This window comes from Embiotoca jacksoni, unplaced genomic scaffold (genome assembly GCF_022577435.1).
Source record: "Embiotoca jacksoni isolate LCO1_2020_lvr unplaced genomic scaffold, fEmbJac1.0.p SCAF_18, whole genome shotgun sequence".
Classification (NCBI taxonomy): domain Eukaryota; kingdom Metazoa; phylum Chordata; class Actinopteri; family Embiotocidae; genus Embiotoca; species Embiotoca jacksoni.
In genome coordinates, this window is record NW_027185318.1 from 4762535 (window position 1) to 4779318 (window position 16784).

At 40.7% G+C, this 16784-nt stretch overlaps 1 protein-coding gene across 1 annotated transcript in view; it reads right to left on the reverse strand.

Moving 5' to 3' along the window:
- The window catches only part of ltk (leukocyte receptor tyrosine kinase), a 50512-nt gene that overhangs the window by 10515 nt on the left and 23213 nt on the right, over positions 1-16784 (reverse strand). Inside the window, exons 6-19 of the mRNA XM_069152289.1 lie at positions 16394-16519; positions 14738-14887; positions 14156-14256; positions 13864-14024; positions 13110-13204; positions 10941-11012; positions 10323-10497; positions 8978-9128; positions 8630-8758; positions 7895-8051; positions 5194-5379; positions 4584-4682; positions 1750-1911; positions 1465-1578 (exon numbers count right to left, since the gene is read on the reverse strand). Coding sequence (XP_069008390.1) covers positions 1465-1578; positions 1750-1911; positions 4584-4682; positions 5194-5379; positions 7895-8051; positions 8630-8758; positions 8978-9128; positions 10323-10497; positions 10941-11012; positions 13110-13204; positions 13864-14024; positions 14156-14256; positions 14738-14887; positions 16394-16519 — 1878 coding nt within the window. The remainder of the gene's footprint in view (positions 1-1464; positions 1579-1749; positions 1912-4583; positions 4683-5193; positions 5380-7894; positions 8052-8629; positions 8759-8977; positions 9129-10322; positions 10498-10940; positions 11013-13109; positions 13205-13863; positions 14025-14155; positions 14257-14737; positions 14888-16393; positions 16520-16784) is intronic.

Sequence of the window (16784 nt, forward strand, 5' to 3'; positions counted from 1 at the left end):
AGAAAGTCTTCCACAGCTAAGCTACACTTAATACTCAGCACTCTCAGTGAGGTTATGGAAAGGACAGCAGTGAGAGAGAAGCTGCTGAGTCTGAACACCTTCAAAAGCACTTGTTGGAAGATTAGTGGGTTGACCGCTAGATTCAGGATTCCCTTCTCAATTATCTGCAGCATGTGCTTGTCAGAACGGCGACAAAGGTGCAAAAAAACTGTTATTAGCTGTTAAATCCCTCACTGTCCTATATTATTGCAAAATCACGGCACATGTTGCTGTTAATACTGCACACCAACTGTATTCATACAAAGTGTCTGCAGTTCATAAACCAAGAGTTAGTATACAAGTCGATATTTGCTTAGCAGCTTTTGACATAAATACTAATGTAACATTAGTGTCATTAGGTAATGTTATAATCATCATTCTTTTTTTGTCTTTCCTGTTGTTGCCACAGAGTAGGAAAATCAAAGCGATACAAAATGGTTAATTGTTAATTCCCTAATTATTCCTATTTTAAGGCACAGATTTACACAAGAATCATCAGTAAAGTATTTTACAGCATACCTGGCTGTCCAGTCTGCTCAGATTGACTAAAACCTTACAACCAACAGAGGGAAGTTTTTATTCCTTCATTCAGAAACATACTCCACCTTCTAAAATACTGCAAATCACAGTGTTTTGTATGAAGAGCATTCTGCTGTATCATAGCTGAATTCTTCCTGTTATATCCTAATACTCATATCATAAAGAGTCAATGCCCGTGGGTTCAGCTTAACTTGTGATTGTCTCTGTGCACATTTCAAAATGACTGAAATCTATTATCACAGTCCTTCATTTTCTCAAATGGTAGCAATCTTCATGTCTGTAGAATCATCATATAATCCGATTTTTCTTTCAGCCACTGAATCATAACAGCTGACAATTACTGCCTCAGTTACATGTGCACATCCGTACACATGAGAAACTTTGTAATTAAAGCAGTTCTCTGCTTGTGCTTTTTTTGGTCAGCGATGTGTTTTCAGGTTAAAATCATAGAGTGAGATGCTTACAGCACATCTCGACCGATTCATGCTTCTGTGAGCGCAATCGTTCCCCTGCAGGCACTAAATACAGCATATAAACAAAATTATATCTAAAAATGACCTTCATTATATGACCTCTTATCTGCAATCTTGTTTCACACTCTTTAGACTTATCTGTACTGTATTTACAAACAACCAGAGATAAGAGAGCATCGCCTGAAACAAGGTTGAAACAAAAGTGTTCCTGTTGCGCTCGCTGTTCGCTTCCAATAAATCGCAACCACCATTCGGTGCACAGCCGGCAAAGGGCACTTAGACCGACACTTAACAAAGCTGTTCACGTTTCTGTTGTTGGTAACATCTGGAAGCCTGCGTATGCGCAGCTGTGCTCACAGCCGGTGGAAGGTCGAGGGCACAGGCTGCGCACAGAACTGGAGGAGTCTCTTACTGAGGATGACGCCGGTGCAGACCAGCGCGATGCCGCTCGCGATGGTGGAGACCACGACAGCCAGGATCAGTGACGTCGACATCTGGCCCTGCGGATCGAAGCCTCGAGGGACGGCTGGGAGAGACGAGAGAGGAGAGAGGAGAGAAGGTCAGGCTACAACAAAACCTTTGACCCGTTTAGGTTGAAAAAAGAATTTTGTAGGATTGATCATTAAAATGAACTTCTAACACCTCATGGATGTTGTCAAAAAGAAAAGGTAGTGTTTTCTGGAGGGTAAGAACGCACCTACGGCACCGATACATGTAACGTTATCACTGGCCAGGACTTCATCGTCGTCACAGAGGCAGAGGACGAGGTGAGTATCTTCCTCTCGCTTGCAGCTCTGTGTCTGACAGTGGCTGCAGTTCAGCTGCACTTTGATCTCACACTCGCCGTGACTCTCCATGGCTACAAGGAACAATGCACACACACACACACACAAATAAAGAAACACAAACACCAGAAGGAAAAGTGTTTGTTAGATCATCAGGCAGAATACTCTACGGTCGGGTGATATTCTGTTTGTTTTTATTTATTTTTGTATTTGTTTTATATTCCTATTACACTTCATGATGTTTTCCTTAAAATACCGTGGATTGCTGTTTGAATTATTTACCTTTAAAAAAAAAAGAAAAAAGAAGAAGAAAAGGGAAAATACTTTCTTTAAAAAAAGAAAAAGAAAGAACGTCTATTCATTACCTTTCATTTAAGTTTCAAGTCTTCAGAAGAACTCTAAACTCTAAATTCTGACCCAAACAGAGCTCAATTGTTTCTTGACACAGATTGACAGGCAATGCAGGCTTTAGGCAAAGACGAGAATATAATTTAATTACAGATAACATATTTGCCTTGAAACCTTATTATTTTGTTAATATCTCTATTTTTCACGTCCTGCATCATGCCTCTATTTTCACGTATGTGTTTTATGTTGCAGATTCAGTCATTGTGTTTGAAAGTGACGACGAAGCAGCACGCACGGCAACAACAGCAGCGTCTTTCACATGAGCATGGAGGTCTGTTTGTTGGTGCCAAAGGCAACATGCTGCATGAGGCAGCGAATTAGCTGACCGCCTTCCTCTTCCTCCCGATGAATAATGAGAATCAGATGGCCGTTAGTGTCATCACAAATGACAAAAACAAAAACAGTCCATATATTCGTGCATCACAGGTAGGCCTAAATGTTCAGCTAGATAGTTCGGGTCTCAGTTTGGGTTGAGCCTGCAGTTTTCATTGATTGATCATGTAAATATTACACACCGATCACACCAATTTCCCACTTAATTTCTTTGTATGACATTTTTTGTTGTAACTTCTTTAATACAATTCGTCATTTTTGTCATCATTGTTTGAACCTTCATTTTCTAAGTGACGTCTGTTTATCATTTAACATCTGTGTTTTTTCAAGAAAACTTGAACCAGTACTACTTGTCGCCAGTTAGCTGCTTTATTCATCCGGTATGTTTTTGCAGTCCATTCCATTCAGCTGTATTCTTTTCTAGTTTGCCAAAAAAAACAACTAAACTAAGTTTGCTTGTTTTTTCTGGACATTTCAACTGCATCCAACGGCAGATCGAGTTTGCTCTCTGCTCTAGTCTACTCTCTTCTAGTTTGATCAAATAATCTTCACCCAGTTTCCATTTACAAGCCTTCTCTGGGACTTTCTTCTGCATCTCACGTCCATCACCATCAACCTTTTTCAACCGGATTCTATTTCAATCTGGTTTGGACAAAACTGATCGTAACTTTACTTGCTTCTTTGGTTTGGTCTGAGTTTGGTCTTCATTGTTTTGTATTCTTCTTCACTTGAATCTACTCGAATTGAACTTTTTTGGTCAAAATGATTTGGTAGCAAGACATCCTCTTCAGCACATAGAGCATCAGGTCATCCTGAAGTCACAATAACTTATGACACAGGACACCACTGATCTACAGATAAACTCCCAAAAGCTTTCACGCCATAAAACTCACCAGGTCAAATAAACATTTTATCCCGTTTCGGCTCGGGTTTGACTCCCTCTCATGGTTTGAACCAGCTGACCTCTGACCCTTCTGTCAGCCTCACAAGGTGAAACTATCCAGACAACTAATATCTGCTGCTCTACGGTTGAACATTGTTACAACTCCACAATGATAAACTCAGTATTTCAGCTGAAACTATAACGCACATTTAAGGTTTTATTCTCTGTTTGTTTCTCATGCAAATTAATAACACTTGCAAATATTATTGATGTTTAGAAGTAATGCTTATATAGTTCATCTGCAGACTCTCTGCCTGTCTTTTGTTACTCATATTGGCTGACAATATGAACTTGTATTAAGTGTTTGTGTAACTGATATCAACAAGTGTTTACCTTTAGTCATGGTGGATGAATAATGAACTTTATTCTTAGCCATACCAAAATTAATAATTAGCCCTTTTCATAATGGAAGCGCTCTCCTTCTTTTCAGAGCAGGCTCAGTGATTGGTCATCGGACACTTGACCCCGCCTCCAACCTGGCCAGTCATAAAAACTGTAAACCTCAGACTGAAGCGGGCTTTTTCTCTTCTGATTAACCTTAATATTTACCATTAGTCGCTCTCTGTTTAAGTTAATCTCACCCTTTCCGATCGTTTCACAGTTACCACGCTTTATATTTCTCATTAACCCCAAATAAACTTCAAGCCAAGTCAAGAAGGCGATTAATTGAGTTTAATTATCGCATGCAACCGACAATGCCGTTGTTTTATTCTTTCTCTCAGCTTCGCTTATAAAAAGTGTTTTTAGTAATCTGGTAAATTTAAATCCAGTTATCTCTGAACCCGGACAAAGCTCAGAAGATCCGTTTTGCCAAAGCTGACAGTCTACTCTGGTCTGCTGTACTTTATTGTATTCCAATCTAATTTTACAAAACAAAAACAAAAACATCAGCTAAAGGTCTATTTACAAGCTTTTAAAAAAGGCTCAACAGCCTTTCATGGTCTTCAACAAAAGGTGCTATGTGCTTCCTGCTCTTTCGTATCCTCTGCTCTTCTCTACTCTCCTTTGATTTAGTGATTATCTTTCAAACATATAAACATGTCATTATAATGTGAGTCTGACCTGCCAGAGGCTGCAAGAATATCTCTCCCATTGGATGGATGAATGAAACTCCGTTCTGACCGTCGGCTGTGATCTCATCCGTCAGCGCAGCGTCGCCTCCTGTCAAAAAAAATAAAAATAATAATGTTGTAAATTCTACCATTACTCAGTTTTACAAATAATATCAATACTTTTCTGATCCCATTATGATAATTAATGATTATCAGAATGTTTATAAGTGAGTTTATCAGTTGTCACCACAGCTTCTTTTCTAATAAACAACCCAGATTTTTAGCATGGAGATAAACGGTGACAAAATGTACAATTACTGTGTATGATTACCATGGCAACAAACTGACAAACTATCCATTTGCACTGGATAGTAGTTCTTGATATCACTTGCAAAACTTCTGACAGCTGACTCTACACACAGCTAAATATTTAAAGAAATACAGAGATGGCACTAAAATAATTAGTTTTTTAAGAAGTTTAGACGTGGTTGAAATGAAACGAGGCCGCGAGAGAGAAGAAGTAAAATCCACAGATCAAAGAAAAGACTGGACTTTTCATAGCAGGTGATATATAAACAGCTCGAAAAAAAAAAAGAAAAAAAAAGAAACAGCATTGTTACCTCTGTATCCTCCTCCACCACCTCCGGCCGTGCAGGCTCCACCTCCACCTCCAAAACCCCCAAAAGTTGACCAGCTGAGCTTGGACAGTGCCAGGGGACACGAGGACCCCCCCTCTGCACCTTCCACCAGAGACTTGCCAGCCCTCAGGTGAGGACTGGGGGTGTCATTCCAGCCGCCACCTCCACCTTTAGTTAAACAAACATGATTTCAGAGGTATTACCTTGGATGTACAGGGAAATCAGAGACATGACTGGCTCCTTTGTTTGATAGATGCAGCAAGGGGATTGTTGTTCACAAAACTAGCCTGCAGGTAATGGTGGAAAGTTAATACGTACGTTTACTCAAGTACTGTACTTAAACACAATTTAGACTTACTTTCCATTTCAGTTAACTTTTACATTTCAGAGTGAAACATAGTACATTTTGCTCCCTAACATTTATCTGGTAGCTTTAGTCACTTGTTGCTTTTCAGATCTATAGTTTATACCTAAAATATATCCGTTGCTATATATTCATTAATATACATAGATTAGATGCTTCAACAGTATCATGGGTTAAAATTAGCTTTATCAACTAATTCATATTTAAATAAATAAATAAGAAATTTTCTCAGCTCAGATAAAGATCCCTCAAGAACTATTTTCACAGGCATATAACACTCGTGACTCGTAAACTAATCTTGATGTGGAAAGTTTTCCTGTCAAGTTACGTTAAGTTTCTTTGCAGTCAGGGATAAAGTGATAAAAGTGATGTCATCCCCAAACTAAGCCAACAGCCAGATGTTGAGCTTCCATTGAGTATCGGTGCTTGTAGTGTTGGCTGTGTGTCTGGCTCCACTGGCACTGGTCAGTCACTACTGGTAACTGCACATTTCTGAGTCAGATGCAATCAGTGAGCGAGAGCTGGAAATCAGACTCTGCTCACTGTGCTGGAACCTAATGATACGTCTCGTAAAAGGCAAGATTTTCAAAAGAAGCTCAGTCATGTTGAGACTATGATTGACAAGATGTCAGCACATCTAGCTGGAGATTTGAGTGTAAAAAGCACAGATAGACAGCACTGAAGTGAGTGGGGAATGTCAACGCAGAGCTTTTGATTTGTTCAACAGCTTTTGTTTTGTTGAGCTGCTTCTTTGTTTCTGTTTGTAGGCAGCTGGTGGGCAGACATGAGAGGGTCAACAGTGAAGCTTCAGCCATTCAGTCTGCCAAAAAGCGCGAAACAAAAGGCAGAAAAAAAAGGCTTTTTTTTTTTTTTTTTTTTTTTTTTTTTGGTTTAACATCCACTTAAGACACTGATGTCAAGGACAGCTTCAATGTAGTTTCTCTGTGGCTTTGTCGATATATAAAGCTTGAATTTAATTTCTGAATTCATCAAGTGCGGCATAAAGACAGACCCCTTGCAATGAAAAATATACATTTTCAATCACCAAATGATCAAAGCCTCTAATCCACACTGAAGGGCAGACAAAAGCATTAAATGAATAACTCATGTCTAGCAGGAGTTCCTAAGCCTTAGCAAATTTATAAAATTCTTTAAATTTCACACTGCGATCCAAGATCAAATATCTGTCCTCCAGCTCGAGTCTCGTGACGGAAGGATGACCACTTTCAACATCGGCAGTCACATTTCACAAACACTCAGTTTGCACAGTTCAGATCTCCTCTGCTCCGCACTCAGAGCTACATACCTCCCCTGACACTCAGATCTTTATCCAGACAGTCGCGCTGAAGTTTCAATAAGATGAGCTGCTAGATGTTGTTGAGACTCTGTTGGACAGAGGAGATTTACTAAGAATGTTCCGGCAGGCGATTCCAGGAGCAAAAAGAGAGACCTCTCAGCCATATATGTCCTGCTTCAAAGGGCAAGACCGGTCAGGAAACTAAAAAATAACATCCAGATACATCCCATTATCCACAGGCCAAACACAGGCTGCTGTGTGAGAGAGAGCCCACATGTGCATGCCAACCTGCGCTGCTCTGAGCGTATGAAAACAGAACAATCAAATCCTCTCATGTCCTTCAACCAACACGTCTCTATGCCCAGGTTTTAATGTCATATCACGATATCACACAACGTTGCGAGTTCACTCATTTTCAATGAGCAAATCCTGTTGTCATCCGAGGCTCAAAGCCCATTGCATACTTCTCTCTGATCATAAAGTGGGAGTCTGGAGCCAGCCATCAGTGCCCAAGAACAACAACTATGATTGCTACTTTTCTATATAAATTAGTTTGCACATACTGTGTTGCATCAAATTCTATTACAAAGCCTGAATGTCCTAAATGTTCTGAAAAGACAGACGTTTTTTCTTGTGCGCCCATGAAGATGTGAACTGAAATTTATGAATTGCCTTTACACATTTTGAAGAACATAAAAATCTAAAAGCAAGATGTTTCAGGTGCCAACCAACCCAACTTCCCAGGTTTGAGTCAGGCCTGTTGGATTGCATGTTACCAGTCGTCCAATAAAATAATTGGAAAAAAATCCACCAAAACTCTGCCCCTGTTTCTTTTAGATCTCTCTGTCAAAGAGTTGAAACTACTTTCTGCTTTAAAAAAAAAAAAAAAAAGTCCCCATGGAAAATGTCAGGAATACTTTAATCTTTTTAATGACAAAAAACATAAAATACATAAAAATATAAATGAGATCATTTGCGTTTTATGATTTGTGGGAACATAGCATTTAAAGTGTTGGTGGTACCTGCTGCGGCAGTTTGACCGTTGGTGCTGGGAACTAGAGTGCTGTTTTCGTACTGCTCCAGTGGTATCTGGTCCAGACTGGACTCGGGATCCTCCAGGTAGGCATTTCCTCCTCCACCCGCTGCAATCAGCAAAGGAACCAGCTCGCCACCCTCCATCTGACAAGGCCACATCAGAGTAACTCACTCGTTTCCGACGGTGTATGTTGAGTGCACTCAACGTTTTACTGAAAATGTAAGGGGGGTTAGAGCCTTGACAAATCATCAGTCTAAACACTAAAGCAAAATGAAAAATCCCAATGTTACTACAGATGAGAGATGATCATAATGAAAGTGAGAAAAGCTTTTTTGGAAGGCCTCCAGGTTGCCACTGGTACTCTAGGCAGACACCCAGGAGAGTTGAAAAACACATCCTGTGGGATTCAGCTACTCGAAAATCCTGTTCCCAATATTGGGTGGAGAGTAGCTACATGAAAGAGCAGAAAAGAAGAGAGCTGAATTTGGGCCGTTGATACTCCGGAGGTTAGCTGATGGAGATTATATTAAAAGTAAGAAAATGTGCAGAGTACCTCGCATACTTTATTTCCAATCTATACTTAAGCCCACGGATTAGAGTGCAAGACAGAACTGAATCATTTCAATATGCCTGCAGAAATATTTGATGTTTATCCACACATACACACAAACCCGCAGAAGGGACACACACATTTGGGACAACACAAACTATGTTGTGTCACCTTAAAGATGTAAGTGGCACCTCCTCCTCCGCCTCCTCCCCCAGCCCACTCTGCACCAGCCTCCACCCTCAGGTTGTCTTCAATCACAGACGACTCTCCCAGGCAGATCTTCCGGGTGTGCGGATTTCTCTACACCATGTGGGGAAAAGGAGACGTTCCGGAGGGAAATAAAAAAAAAAAAAAAGCATGACTTCACAAAAACATGAATCCAGCAGGCAAGAAAATTGTATCTAGGTCACTCACATCTCTCCTTTTTATGGCAAAAAAAAAAGAAAAAGAGATCCCACTGGGACATCGCACACATGTCAATGAATCCTTCCAGCCTGTCCTCACGCTCACCCTACTCACCCCGGGGCACGCGTCCTCTCCCTGGTGGCCCACCAAGATGTAAAGTACATCTCCTTTCTCAAGAGGAAATATGGCAGATATAAAGACACCGTGGTTGCGTTTGTTATGGTTTTTGGCTCCTTTTCCTCCCGCAGCCCCATAAGCAGAGATCCTGAGGGAGATCATTACAAAAAAAATTCAATTGAATTCTGTGACTGAAAGAAATTGCTCCTGGCTCAGCCTCCACAGTATATACAGGGGGAAGTCAATACTTTAAAGCAAACATCTCCTTTGCTTATGGATATCTGTCACAAGACACGGATCAAAAGAGTTACTTTCACAAACACACATGAAGTTGATCTTCACAGGGAAGTACAGATGAGTGTGATTTAGCCGAGTAATTCAGCACTTTTGTGTTGCCTCATCTTATGTCGTAAGTCGATAATGAGGTCCCTTGACTGGCTGTGCAAAGACAATGAAATACCTGAAGTCTCGATCTGACATCATAAGTACATCATTTAAAAATGTATTTATTAATTCACAAACAAATAAAGGAAATAAAAAATATTTTTGAAAATGCAGTTTAAAAAGAGGAATAAATAACTGGATTCATATAAGTTATTAAGAAAACAGATTTCAATCAGGCATTTAAAAGAGAAATTTCCGTTCTCATTTTGCATTTCCATTTCCAATAAACTATAGTGCAGTCAAATTCATAACCAAGAAAAAAAAAAACGTCTCGATACAATACCGCAGCTCAGTTATGTGCTTTTAATCATTTCTGGACTACAATCAAGATAGCACAGAGGAATATGTGGCACTTATAGAGCAGCTCTTTAGCTTAGAGGTTCACACAGCATGTTTGCCTTTCATTCCCACACACACTCACACAATGACCATTTGATCCGTTAGAAGGATTAAATTCAGTAATTGCTGATAGGATAGTTCATACGACTTTCTGACAGTAAAATGAATTTTCATTCATCATTGGGTCTTCCTGTGTCAACAATCAGGTCTCTCTATCTAATCCAGTTTCCCAGTTCATGAGGTGGCTATGTCCTCCTGGACTGTGTGTTGCCATAAGCCAAGGTTACGGCTTCAGACTGAGATAGTGAAGTGTTTTCCAAGGTTAACCAGATTCAAATCTAGAAGATTGTGGGGGACAATATTACCTGGACCTGGGAGGCTAGGAACTTAAAGATAGATTGACAAGACACCTTTACACTCGTCACTCTGTCTCTCCTCGATCAAGTTCTGTCAATAAACATAGCTGTTTTACAGCCGAGGTGATATGGTTTTCTTCACATTGACAAAAAAAAAAAAATATCACTAAACTTGTAATTTGAGCATAACCACTGTCACTTACAGGTATCTGTTAGTAGCTGGAACCCTCCACATTTGGACTCCTTTCAAGGCTCCTTCTTTCCTCACGGTCACACTGACATTCTTGTTCCTGTAGGTGCTGTCACACTGGGCTTGGGTCGGGCCGTAGGGTCCACTGGCACCGCATGAATTAAACCACCATGCCATGAGCGAAACCTCTACAAAAAGCCCGACGAAGAGGAAGAACAAGAGCAGTGAGAACACGTTACAATAATTGAGCGAGTCGGTAAACTTATGCACTGTATATTTATGTCGGAAAAAAAGGGACAAAAACACAAGAAAGGATTTACATGAGACTGAGATAAGCTGTTTAACATTGGAGGACAGAAACAAGTGCATGGCTCTGCATCTACGAGAGTCACTGGAAATTCCATTGACCACCTGCTAGCCAATGTGAGTGAACGGAAAATGGATTAAAAGCTTCTGGTCATCGGACACGGCAGATAAACCTTCGAGCATCAGAGAAATTGTGAGTGTACAAGCCAGCACCTGCTATGCAAATTCTGCACGACAAATGGATTAAAGAGTGTGACACAGTAAACATAAGGATGGTGCAGGAATTCACAAGGTATCCAAGGTGACTGCTGGAGCTATGTGGTACCTGAAGCCGACGGCTCCGGAAGGGGGCTTAAGAAATCCTCCAGGTCTGCCATGGGAATCAGAGAGTTGAGATCTGAGCAGAGAGAAAAGGAGTTATAGTCACTCCACTGGATCATAAATTATATCCAGACTGAAAGCAAGAAGAAAGAGTCTTATAGATGAACAAGAGAGGTTTTCTGAGATGAATTCCTGAGCGGGAAAAAAAATCATGAATATGTTTCCCTCTTGGTCCTCGTCCACAATGCGGACACACAGGCATCTTTGTCCATTTATTGGTGGTAAAGTTGGTGCATTGTCCTGTGCCAAGCCCTCAAACAAATCTGGTGTCTTTAAATTTGATTAAGCAACAATGGTCTTCACGGTCTCAACATTACAAGCCTCTACACTGAACAGTGAAACAAGATCCCATCAGGGAGAGAGGTCATAAATAAGGAGAGAGATCGTTCTAAGTTAGGGATTTTTAAATTGCTTTGACATCCTGAAATTATGCCTGATAGCAGTCAGAAAATGTTCCAGTCTTTCCCAACTGGAGCTGTGCAACAGCCATATATACCGCTGTGCATCCCTCGTTTGAGAGCATCTTTCTCTTAAATCATGGACAAGCAAAAACAGACCTTTCACATCTGTTTATCACTTAGTACCAAAAATATTTGTAAAAAAAACCAAACAAAAAACCTCCATCATGACTGTGAGAATTAAAATTCAAAGTGCAACGACACGGACACAGGAATGTTGGCACACACGATTGTCATATTGCGGTACTGCATTGGCTGCAAATCATGAAACTTTGGTTCGCACCCAATTTTTGAGACGGGTCATCAAACGAATGACTAACTACCACTGCAGCCCTGAGCAAAAGACAGCAATCAGCTGTCTGGAGGACTCCATGTACTCCTCCTGCTCTCCATCTCATTTAACAGCAGATTGATTTCATTAGGTGCACAGACACAGTTGAAGTTTTGAAAGTAATGATATGTGATAATATGAGAGAGATGGTTAGCCTTCAAGAACATTTTGTTTGCTATTGGCTTTACGTCATGCCTAGTGCCTAAAATTCATGGTAAACCATTAACATTACATTTCATTTAGCTGATGCTTTTATCCAAAGTGACTTACAATAAGTGCATTACAACCATGAGGGTACAAAACCCAGAACAACAAGAATCAAGAAAATACAATTTCTTCAAGAAAGCCAAACTACAAAGTTCTATCAGTAAGTTCCATTTTAAGCTACTAAAGTTCTACTATTCAAGGTAAAGTCGGAAGAGGTGTGTTTTTAGTTGGCGGCGGAAGATGTACAGAGTTTCTGCTGTCCTGATGTCGGTGGGGAGCTCATTCCACCATTTAGGAGCCGGGACAGCAAACAGTCGTGATTTTGTAGAGTGTTTAGCTCGCAGCGAGGGAGCGACAAGCCGATTGGTAGAAGCAGAGCGGAGGAGTGGGCTGGGGTGTAAGGTTGGACCATGTCCTGGATGTAGACTGGACCCGATCTGTTCGCAGCACGGTACGCAAGTACCAATGTTTTGAAACGGATGCGGGCGGCTACTGGTAACCAGTGAAGGGAGCGGAGGAGGAGTAGGAGGAGGAGGAGGAGGAGTGTGAGTGAATTTAGGAGGTTGAAGACAAGCTGAGCTGCTGCATTCTGGATGAGCTGCAGAGGTCGGATGGCACTAACAGGTAGACCTGCCACGAGGGAGTTACAACAGTCGAGGCGTGAGATGACCAGAGCCTGGACCAGAGCCTGGACCAGAACCTGGACCAGAACCTGGACCAGAACCTGGACCAGAGCCTGGACCAGAACCTGGACCAGAACCTGCGCCGCCTTCTGAGTGAGAAGGGGACGTATTCCCCTGATGTTGTGCAGCATGTATCTACAGGAACGTGTTGTTGCAGTAATGTTGGCAGTAAGGGAGAGTTGACTGTCGAGTGTCACACCGAGGTTCCTAGCAGTCAGGGTCGGGGCTAGCACGGAGGTGTCAAAGGCAATAGTCAGGTCGAGGGTGGGAGAGTCTTTCCCTGGAAGGAAAAGCAGTTCAGTCTTGTCGAGGTTGATCTTCAGGTGGTGTTTGGACATCCACTGAGAGATGTCAGTCAGGCAGGCGGAGATTCGTGCGGCTACCTGTGTTTCAGATTAACAGCCTCAAGCATAGTGTGATGCAAGTTGGATTACCTGTGCTGAAGCAGGCTGCTCCAATTGCAATATCATCGAGTGCGATATCAGCAGTGGAGCCGTGTTCCCACACAGCTGTCACCTTCACGTGGAACCTGAAGCAAAGCAAATACCGTATCTATCAGAGAATTACAGGACTTCAGGTTGGATATGTTCACTGAACTGCTCAGAGTAAAGAATCAAAGTCAAAATAGTCTTCAGAGCAGCAATTTTTCTCTTCTCATCACCAATCTAGAGTATGCACACATCCTCAACCTTCAGCATCACAGACACGGAAAACCAAACAAATGCAAAAACATTACAGCGCTTTGTAATAGCGCAATTCAAGTTAAATTACAAGTGGTCTTTTAAACACAGGAGATCATGTCTGATTCTTTTGTTGCAGCTCCTTGACCCTTTCATTTTCCTCTTTCAATGGTCTCATGCATGCTGAATCCAAATATGTTTTCAGAATTTCTTACCTGTGGTATTTTTGTTTTAGTAAACTCAAATAACCATGAAAAGGCAGTAACACTAAAGACGGTTGTTCCTGAGGCCAGATATAGGTGAAAATCAAACACTTGTATGTTTTAGAGGTACATTTGTACCTATTGTAATCTTATTAATGAATAAGTATTCTACCTTCTGACACTTAAAGACCATCCCTGATAGCAAAATTCAACACAATAAAATTCTGCAGAAGAAACCCTCTAAGGTCCAGCTATTTCAGTTTGTGGGGGAGGGAAAAAAAAAAAAGTTGCCTAGTGTTGCGTACTCATGATCAAGGCCAGTCAGCTGCAGGGCAACAGCTTCCCAGTCATCCATCCAGTGACCATTTCTCTCCCAGACCAGTGGCGTGCTGCTGGTCCCATTCTCCTCTATCGCCACCAGCAACGAACCGTTAAAGTTTCCAAACAGGTACAGGGAGAAACGCATCTACACAAACAGACAATATCAAGCGTTTGAGACACATTTGATATGATTTAAACAAAAGAACTGAGGAGAAACAAAGATACTTCAATTATATAATAATAAGAACTGAACCATTATGATTAATACGAACTGACCTGACAAGCAGCAGTGGAGATCGGACGGGGGAAAGAAGAGCTCTGAATGGACGCGTCATGAGGGGAATTACTCTTTCTTACCTGCAGAAACAAGAAGTGCCCTGGGTGTGCACAATAAATGTGACACAGCAGAAGATTTACCAGTGAGTCATAGTTTGTTTTTAGTATTCTTAACCCGTAAATTATAACTTTTTTTTTTTTTTTTTTTTTTTTTTTTAAATCTGTAGGTGTGGACAGCAGAATATAAAATAACAACAATTCAGACCAATTCAATTTCATGCTCCGTTAGCTTAAATGTGTATAGTGGCTGGCTTTAAAGTATCCACATGAACTCGTAATACTCATGCAGTGCGAATTCATATGGTAGTAATCTCACGAGGCACTCCTACTATTGGCTACAGATAGAAAGTCAATAAATAAAAAAATGTTGACACTTAGAAATGTGAACATGTGAAATTTGGGTAGTTTCCATGTCACCACACCACAATAACTTATCATACTGGCAAGATATTCACCAGAGGAATAGTAATAAAATTAGGATATAATTCACAAACACTGCACAGACACACAAACACTGCCAACCTGGGGTACGCTGCAGAGTGTCACCCTGCATGTCTTCTTTCTCCAGAAGCTCATCTCCAGCGACCATCCTCCAGCCCGAGTGTGGGCTGGACACCGACCAACCACATGAATCCCCTTCAAACGAACAGTAGGAGCCAAATGGAAGAGAATCTGCGAGGAAGCACATTGTTTTCATATTTTGCTGCAACGGAGACTGAATCCGCTAAAATGTCCATCGTGTACCCCCGATCCCTCCTCTTCCAAGGCAAGAATTGTATTTTAGAGAAATCAGCTGAATCCAAGTGTTTGTTTGTCTGTGTGCACCTTTACTCTCCACACTTCACTGTACTCTTGATATAATTGCTATACAGAACACCTACAGGTCCTGACCACTCCAAGCCTTTAATGGAAATGTGCTTGTTTTGCGACCCACAGTCGCACGAGCCAATTTTTGCATCCTGCTCAGAGAGCTTGTAGTTTTAGGCCAGAAGCAAGAGACAAAGTTAGCCAACTTCTAAATTTAAATCCTTTTAACAACTCCACTTCACTTTTAGTTAAAGTAAAACCACATTTCTGTTGTATCTTCATTTCTGACTGTGTATGGATTAAACAACCAGAAAATATAACATTAAAGAGGGAATTTTAGAGAAGTTTATTGGCATATTTTTGAACTTTATTTCGGGAATTGTTGTTTTCTCGAAAAGAAAAAAGCAAATTAGCACATTTCCCAAAATTAACTATTCATTTAAGCGCTAAACTTGCATGTAAATAAGAAAGATGTTAAAAGGCTCTATTTCCTGCTGTTTCCAGTCTTTGTGCTAAACGTGTCAGCCATCTCTCCACTGGGCTCACAGAGATTTACATCAATTTATACTTGGTAAAATGACAAACAGTGATTTATAAAATGTCTGAGTGCGTTCAACTTCACAAATAGAGCATAATATATATTTAGCGGGAAGAGAGCATTCACATGAGATGGATTTTATTTGTGGGCCCATTGAAAAAATTACACTGCCTCTAGCTGCTTTCCCCAGGGATCCACAAATCAAGAACTCTAAATAGCCATGACTCCACTGATTTTATTACTGCGTGAGGTAAGGCCTCTGGACTTTCAGTGTGGGGAAGTGTTTTTCTTTATGCAGAATGATTGATGTTTTTAAAGTGTAATATTTCAGATTGTGCAGTGGGGAGAAAATATGAGGTCCTGTTGACCATCTGAAAACGCTTGTTTTCCTGCAGCATACTTTTTAAAACATTTAACAATCCACAAGGGGAGTATCATATAATAAACTCTCGAATATCCTGCGTTTGGGCATTTCAAAATTGTAAAATGAGTTTAGCATATCAAATTACAACAAATACCATGACACAATTTCCAGCTAATGGGAAAAAAAAACAAAAAAACATACTGGTGTTTAAATGGAAATTATTCAAGGACACAGAGTGCACTCAGGCTTCCCACTTTAAATGTCCATATAATAGTAACAGTCTGCACTTCAAATAAATTATGTAAAGGCCCTTGGCATGAAATAATCTGGTGCCTCTGGTCAGAGATTAACAATTTATCCTGGATTTAAATTTTATACAGCAAATGAGATTGCAGATCAAACCACGTTAAAAATCATTCATCATCGTTCTGCATTCTGTGATTTTATTAAGAAAAAAACAAAAACTCACCACAGATGAAGCCCTCGTCCTCTCCTAAAGGACAGTCCGTGTGGAAGTTACACACTTGGCTCTGGTCGATGCAGGCATTTGAGCTTTCACAGTGGAAAGATTCCTCACAGGCTGCGATCTGGTGTTCTGCATCCCAGCAACCACAAAACAATTATATGATTATACAATACTAGAATTGCATATTGTCGACATCAGTGGATCCCAAATGTTATTCTTTGCAATCTCTTGATACAGAGCAGATATTTCTGATCGTAAATTGCACATCGGAGAGTTCTCTGAGTATGTCATTTAACTCATTTTCAGAGGCCTGGTGAGGTACAACTTTTAGAGAAAAGTCTGGAAAATGAAACCTTTTGTCCTGGAAAGTGTCCTCGATAAATATAAATCTGAG